Source organism: Hypanus sabinus, unplaced genomic scaffold (genome assembly GCF_030144855.1).
Source record: "Hypanus sabinus isolate sHypSab1 unplaced genomic scaffold, sHypSab1.hap1 scaffold_605, whole genome shotgun sequence".
Classification (NCBI taxonomy): Eukaryota; Metazoa; Chordata; class Chondrichthyes; order Myliobatiformes; family Dasyatidae; genus Hypanus; species Hypanus sabinus.
The window spans coordinates 56545-64399 of NW_026781461.1; the positions used below are offsets into that span (position 1 = coordinate 56545).

Sequence of the window (7855 nt, forward strand, 5' to 3'; positions counted from 1 at the left end):
AACCCACAAAACAAAGTTTTCCCTAAATAAGTGCTACCAGAGAGGCAGTAGGGACGGTACAGAAAGCCCACCGGCTAAGGCAGAGAATAAGCCGGGAGCTCGTGGAAAAGGTAAGGAGGAGGAAAAGCAGGCTTGCAGGAAGTTTCCCAACTTTACGTGTTATAATTGTGGGAAAGCTGGTCATATAGCATCTAAGTGCTTTGCTCCAAAGAAGGAGACAGGAAAAGGGAAAACGGCAGTCCCGAATGGTTGCATTGAGTCGGTCAACAGATCGATGGGGAAGGCAAAGGTAGATAGAGCACAAGAGGGGCATGGGAAGTTTATCTCGGAAGGGACGGTGTCTGTGAAGGAAGGAGAAACCCCAGTTCCAGTGCGGATCTGGAGGGACACTGGGGCTGGACAGTCACTGATTTTAAGGAAGGTGTTAGACTTCAGTCCTGAGTCTGAGATGGGGGAGGTTGTGTGAAGAGGTGTCGGGAAAGGGACCGAGGTCGTACCTTTGCATAGGATGTGTCTGAAATGTGACCTGGTATCTGGACCAGTCGAAATAGGGGTGCGGTCGGAACTACCGATGGACGGCGTTGACGTCCTACTTGGTAACGATCTGGCAGGTAGTGACGTGTATTCAGCAGTGAAGCTGACAAGTAAGCCAGTAAACGCCCATAGATTCCAAGATTTATCCCGCAAGCGCAATCACTCGCAGCCTGTCTAGAAAGGCGGCTGAGAAAGGAGACAGTTTAAATGAGTCCAGTATTGATTTAGCAGAGACGTTTTTACCAGCCCTGTACCAAGAGGGGTTAGAGGATGGTAAAACGGAGGATAGTGGAGCTAAGGAAAGTAAGGGAGACTAAGCAGATTTAGTGTTGTCAAGGAACGAAATTTCGAACCTTGCTCACAGGATACCCCTAGGTGGACACTTAGGAGGCACAGAGTAAAGATGAGAAACAGATGAGGCAGTTAGAAGGTCCAGGGATGGAAACGGATGATCTACCTTGTTTGACAGAGCTGTTTTCAGTTGAAGAATTTAAGAGTGTTCCTGATGATATAAGGGCATGATGAAAAGATGAAAAGGATGCCGCTACCTTGGGGGAATCTGCTGGGTTAGCAGATGAGGTTGTTTTAACCCGCAAGGTTGAGTTTACTCCGAAGGGGAGTTGCCCAGAGAGTAACTGGGAGGATCAGGGGAACTTAGAATTTGAAAAGTCTCATGTAGATAGGGTGGTGAAGAAGGCTTTTGGAACGCTGGCCTTTATAAATCAAAGCATTGAGTACAGAAGTTGGAATGTAATGTTAAAATTGTACAAGGCATTGGTAAGGCCAAATTTAGAATATTGTGTGCAGTTCTGGTCACCGAATTACAGGAAAGATATCAATAAATTAGAGAGAGTGCAGAGACGATTTACTAGGATGTTACCTGGGTTTCAGCACTTAAGTTACAGAGAAAGGTTGAACAAGTTAGGTCTCTATTCATTGGAGCGTAGAAGGTTGAGGGGGGATTTGATCGAGGTATTTAAAATTTTGAGAGGGATAGATAGAGTTGACATGAATAGGCTATTTCCATTGAGAGTAGGGGAGATTCAAACGAGAGGACATTATTTAAGAGTTAGGGGGCAGAAGTTTAAGGGAAACACGAGGGGGTATTTCTTTACTCAGAGAGTGATAGCTGTGTGGAATGAGCTTCCTGTAGAAGTAGTAGAGGCCAGTTCAGTTGTGTCATTTAAGGTAAAATTGGATAGGTATATGGACAGGAAAGGAGTGGAGGGTTATGGGCTGAGTGCAGGTAGGTGGGACTAGGTGAGATTAAGAGTTCGGCACGGACTAGGAGGGCCGAGATGGCCTGTTTCCGTGCTGTGATTGTTATATGGAAAAGGGGCCTGGTATTGAAAGCCTAGGAGAGGCAGATGTCCCGTTTGCTTGTGTTCAGGATGTGAAGGATGTGGAGTCACAGGGTACTGAACCTAGTGTTGAAGCTCAGGGAAAGTCTGATGTATCTGATTTAGTTGAAAAGGAATGCAATCCTTTTGGGTCAGATGGACTTGGTTCAGTGAAGAAAGGGTTAACCGTGGCACCCGAAGAAAGCAAGAATTCTCAGTCACTTGTGTTAAAAGTTAGTAATGAGACGAAAGTTGGTGATGTGAATATTATTGAAGGGAAAGGGAAAAGTATTGTTCCTAAACTTTTGAATAAAGAAAATTTAAAGTTGAGTTTGGTGTCAGAACTGTTGACAAAAGTGAAGGGGCCGTTAACTAAACAGTGGCTTGTTAACAAGTTGCTTGCAGATCAATTACAGCTTGTTTTGGAATTTAAAAATAAACAACTTGGTGATGTTGTTCAAGGATGTGATTTGGAGAGGCAGAACTTAAAGTGTTGTTTTGACCAAGAGGGATCACCTGCAGATGTTAAATGAGAAACTAACAGAATTAAAGATCCTGAAGATAAAATTAATGACCTGCTTAAAATTAATGAGTGGTTTGGAAGTTCAGCAAATGGGCCTAGTTTGGAAAACATTGGTGATAAGATAGCTCCTGTGAAAGAAGTCTGTGAAGGCCTGTTCCAAGCTGGTGAGCAAGCTAACCACGTGAGAGCAAATGCAGGATCTGGTTTTGCGGGAATTTGATTTTTTTTGAACAAAGCATGTGAATAATAAAGACAACATCATGGAAGATTGAATGTTAAGTTTAAAAATAAAATAGAGATTAGTAATTGCACAAACTTCTGTAATGTACCACAGTATAATCACACATGTATTGGTTCACACTTTGTAATATACACCTAAGCTAAGAACACAATCCCTGGGTATTTTTGGCTAACATGAAAAATAAAAATAGGAGGTTATTAAGTTGTTACAGGAATTCGATATTAAAATGCAACATGTAAAGGGGAGTGACAATGTAGTTGCTGATTGTTTATCCAGATGTTAATTTGAAAGTGTATCTGTATTATTCTTGTAGTTAAGACCACATTTGTATTTTGTTAAACTCTGTAATTCAGTAATATGTTTTATTAGTTAATTTTCACCCTGGCGGATGTCATGAGTGATGGACAGACCTGATGGACAATGGGGTGCAGAGTTAACCATTTCCCCCCCCCCCCCCCGAGAACTACGAACTATTGCTGTTGTTATGCTGCTCATGAGAGAGAGAGAGATAAAGCCCAGGCAAGAACATTTGCTACAGATAAGAGAGGGAGAGAGACTGCTGATTTACTGTATTATGACTCTTCCTGGATTATTTACCTTCTACTACAAGGACTGTACTTTGCTCGTTAACATTCCTCAGGAGACAGCAGGAGTGGCTTGATTTGATAGACACAGTCATTCAGAGTTGATGGATAGCTGAGACCCCGTGAGTGGGGATAAAAGACAGGTCTGGAGAGACACCCTTCAGACACACCAGTGGACACTGACTGAGTGTTGGGAGCCCACAGAAAGGTGGGGGTTTTGGAGACTGAATCAGGAGATCGGTCAGTAAAGCTCACAGTGTTACAGCAGGGCCGGTGGGGACTTGTGTGTGTGTCCACTCATGCCAGAGTGACGAGTCCACCACAGAACGGTCTAGCTGAAGACCAGAGGGCACATAACTGAATGGCCACAACGATACGACGGATTAAGAAAGCCACGAAAAGGTTTGCCTGCCGCAGCAGTTACTGTTACATCTCACTTGCTCTCTCTAACGATTTCAATATAACAACCATAACTACTTCAGCATTTATGAGCTGAACTTTATACTTTTCTATGACAATTCATTTACCCCTAGACATTGATAGAGCTTGTTTATTATTATTATTATTATTCCTACACTTTTAGGTTTATTACTGCTAACTTTATATGTATTTTGCATTTTTGATATTGTATTGTGTAGTTTACTAATAAACACCTTTAGTTTGGTACCACCAGACTCCAATGGATTCTTCTTTCTCTGCTGGTCAGACACACAGTTACGGGGTACGTAGCAGTGGGCAGAACTGAAAGAGCTTGTGCGAGCAAGGAGGCCTACAAACCTGACTCAGTTCCACCAGTTCTGTCTGAAGAAAAGGAACAGTTCCAGCAACTTATTGCGGAAGGCTACCAAAATGTTTGACCCAAGTTAAACTATTTAAAGGCAATGCTACCAAATACTAACAAAGTAACTTCTAACCCACTGGGAATGTGATGGAAGAAATAAAAGCTGAAATAAATCATTCTCTTTACTATTATTCTGACATTTCACATTCTTAAAATAAAGTAGTGATCCTGACCTAAGACGGGGAATGTTTTCTAGGATTAAAAGTCAGGAATTGTGAAAAACTGAGTATAAATGTATTTGGCTAAAGAATATGTAAACTTCAGACTTCAACTGTACTTTCACACAGACACACAAACATACAGACAGACAAACACACACAACGTACAAAAGCTGGAGGAACTCAGCAGGTCGGGCGGCATCATTGAAATGAACTGTCAACATTTCAGGCCAAGATGTTGACTGCTCATTTCAATGATGCTGCCCAACCTGCTGAGTTCATCCAGCTTTTGAACATGTTGATTTGACCACAGCATCTGCAGTATACTTTGTGTTCACCACAAACATACATGGGCACACAGACAGACATATACACAGACACACACACATACACACACCGACACAGACATACATATACACACGCAAACACACATAGACACAACACACATACAGACACATACAAACACACACAGGCACAGAGACAGACACATGCACACATACACATAGATGCAGAGACAGACAGACGTATGCATACACTCAGGCACAGCCACACACACACACAGACACGCTCAGAGAAATACACATAAAGGCACACACCGACAGACACGTACGGACAAACATACACGGACAGACACATTATATGTACACGGAGGCACACACACCACACATAGACACATACATGTAGACACACACACAGACTCACAGAAATAAACACACAATACAGACACACATGCACACACATATGGACAAACACAAACATACATGGACAGAGAGACACACACACTCACACACAAACCAACAAAGCCCCACTCTCACCGTGTCGACATGCACCAGCAAAAGGCGTAGAGTGAAGTCCTTCCCGAGTAGACGGAGACGGTGGTGAATATAATCCGGTTTTAGACAGTGGTAACGCACACTGTGGGGGAGGGAGAGAGAGCGTGAGTGATGGAAGTCACAGGGAGAGGGATGAGTGAGAAGGCACAGGGGTGGGAGGGAGGGTAAGAGATGAACCGATGAAAGCGAGTTGGAGGAAAGGGAGCTGCAGGAAGAGTAGAAGGGAGGGTTTTGGGGATGTTGAAGGGTGGAATCCCTACCTGAGATAGAGGGCACACGTGCAGGGTCCCAGGACGTAGTCCGCATTCACCTCCCCGAACTCCCAGGGGACGTTACGGATGAACTTGAGGACAGGGTTCCCTCGCTGGAGGAGGGAGAAGATCAGTGCCAGCCCCTGGAAGGTCCCTCACCATCTCTTCCCCTTCTCATTTCCGTCTGCTTTGTCCTCCATCCTCCCTTCGCTATCCCCCTTCGGCAATCCACTCACCGTCCTGTACATCTTCTCTTCCCTTCCTCCCTCCACTCAACTCTCCTCCATATCCCTTCCTCCCCTACCTTCCCGCTCCCTCCCACTGCGTCACCTCCACCTTCACTCCCTCATGCCACTCTTCCCTCTGCTCGCCCTTACCCCCTCCTCCCTCACCCCCCCTTTTCTCTCTCTGACCCCTTCTCTTCATCCTTCCCCTTTCCTCCCTCCATGACCTACCTGTCGAGGGCTGACGACAATGCTCCCCGTCCGGCCCCCGCCTCCTCTCAATCCACCTTCTGAGGCGCCAGCCCGTGTCCCCACAGCACCCTCCAGGGGCACTTGGGGGCCTTCTTGGCCAAATTCACTCCCCGCAACCCTTCCCCCTGGGAGAACCTGTGAGAAGAGAGGAGCCAGGGGAAACAGGGGTAGAGAGAGGGGGGCAAAAGGGAGATGAGAGAGAGAGAGAGAGAGAGAGTGGGAGACAGAGGGGAGAGAGAATGGGGTAGAGGGGGTATAGTGAGGGGAGGAGATAAGAGGGGGAGAGAATGGGGAAATAGAAGAGGCAGAGTGAGAGGGGAGGAGATAGAGAGAGGGGGAGATAGATGGGGAAGAGAATTGGAGAAAGGGGAGAAAGAGGGAGGAGAGAGGGAAACAGAAGAGAGGTGAGAAAGAGAGAAGAGGGAGCGAGGAGGAAGAGAGAGAAAGAGGGGAAGAAAGGGAGAGAAAGGAAGGAAGAGAGGTGATGGGGGGTGGAGAGTAGAGATAGATAGGGGAGAAAGAGGTGGGGTAGAAAGAGAGAGGGGGAGTGAGTCTTACTTCAATGTTGATGCAAGTTGATGGAAAAGATCCTGAGAAGCAGGATTTATGAACAAGAGAGGTGTATGATTAGGAATAGTCAGCATGGCTTTGTCAAGGACAGGTTGTGCCTTACGAGGCTGATTGAATTTTTTGAGGATGTAACTAAACACATTGATGAAGGAAAAGCAGTAGATGTAGTGTATATGGATTTCAGCAAGGCAATTGACAAGGTACAAGACACTCCCCCCCCCCCCCCCCCCGGGGTGCTCCGTGATGGGGCGCCTCTCTCTCCCCTCATCCCCCCAGGGTGCTCCGTGACGGGGTGCCTCTCCCCTCACCCCCTGGGGTGCTCCGTGACGGGGTGCCTCTCCCCTCACCCCCTGGGGTGCTCCGTGACGGGATGAATCTCTCTCTCCCCCCCCCCCCCCCGGGGTGCCTCTCTCTCCCCTCACCCCCCCCCGGGGTGCTCCGTGACAGGGTGCCTCTCCCCTCACCACCCCGGGGTGCCTCTCTCTCCCCCCCCACCCTTGGGTGCTCCGTGACGGGGTGCCTCTCTCCCCCCACCCCGGGGTGCTCCGTGACGGGATGAATCTCTCTCTCCTCCCCCCCCGGGGTGCCTCTCTCTCCCCTCACCCCCCCCCCCGGGGTGCTCCGTGACGGGGTGCCTCTCCCCTCACCCCCTGGGGTGCTCCGTGACGGGATGAATCTCTCTCTCCCCCCCCCCCCGGGGTGCCTCTCTCTCCCCCCCCCCCCCCCCGGGGTGCCTCTCTCTCCCCTCACCCCCCCCCGGGGTGCTCCGTGACAGGGTGCCTCTCTCTCCCCCCCACCCTTGGGTGCTCCGTGACGGGGTGCCTCTCTCCCCCCACCCCGGGGTGCTCCGTGACGGGATGAATCTCTCTCTCCTCCCCCCCCGGGTTGCTCCGTGACGGGGTGCCTCTCTCTCCCCCCCCCCCACCCCGGGGTGCTCCGTGACGGGGTGCCTCTCTCTCCCCCCCCCACCCCGGGGTGCTCCGTGACGGGGTGCCTCTCTCTCCCCCCCCCCCCACCCGGGGTGCTCCGTGACGGGGTGCCTCTCTCTCCCCCCCCCCCCACCCGGGGTGCTCCGTGACGGGGTGCCTCTCTCTCCCCCCCCCCCCCACCCCGGGGTGCTCCGTGACGGGGTGCCTCTCTCTCCCCCCCCCCCCACCCGGGGTGCTCCGTGACGGGGTGCCTCTCTCTCCCCCCCCCCCCCACCCGGGGTGCTCCGTGACGGGGTGCCTCTCTCTCCCCCCCCCCCCACCCGGGGTGCTCCGTGACGGGGTGCCTCTCTCTCCCCCCCCCCCCACCCCGGGGTGCTCCGTGACGGGGTGCCTCTCTCTCCCCCCCCCCCCCACCCCGGGGTGCTCCGTGACGGGGTGCCTCTCTCTCCCCCCCCCCCCCACCCCGGGGTGCTCCGTGACTCACGGGCAGCGATCGACCGGCCATGAGCCGGTAAAAGAGGGAAACCGCTCTCGCCGCTCCCGACGTAACGTCTTTTACGTGCATGGGCGGGAGC

The 7855-nt window shown here is 50.2% G+C and overlaps 1 protein-coding gene across 1 annotated transcript in view; it reads right to left on the minus strand.

Moving 5' to 3' along the window:
* The window catches only part of ercc1 (excision repair cross-complementation group 1), a 32330-nt gene extending 24477 nt beyond the window's left edge, over nt 1–7853 (minus strand). The window contains exons 1-4 of the mRNA XM_059962061.1: nt 7765–7853; nt 5761–5916; nt 5315–5418; nt 5037–5136 (exon numbers count right to left, since the gene is read on the minus strand). Coding sequence (XP_059818044.1) covers nt 5037–5136; nt 5315–5418; nt 5761–5916; nt 7765–7845 — 441 coding nt within the window. The 5' untranslated portion in view covers nt 7846–7853. The remainder of the gene's footprint in view (nt 1–5036; nt 5137–5314; nt 5419–5760; nt 5917–7764) is intronic.
* Between the last annotated feature and the right edge of the window lie 2 nt (nt 7854–7855).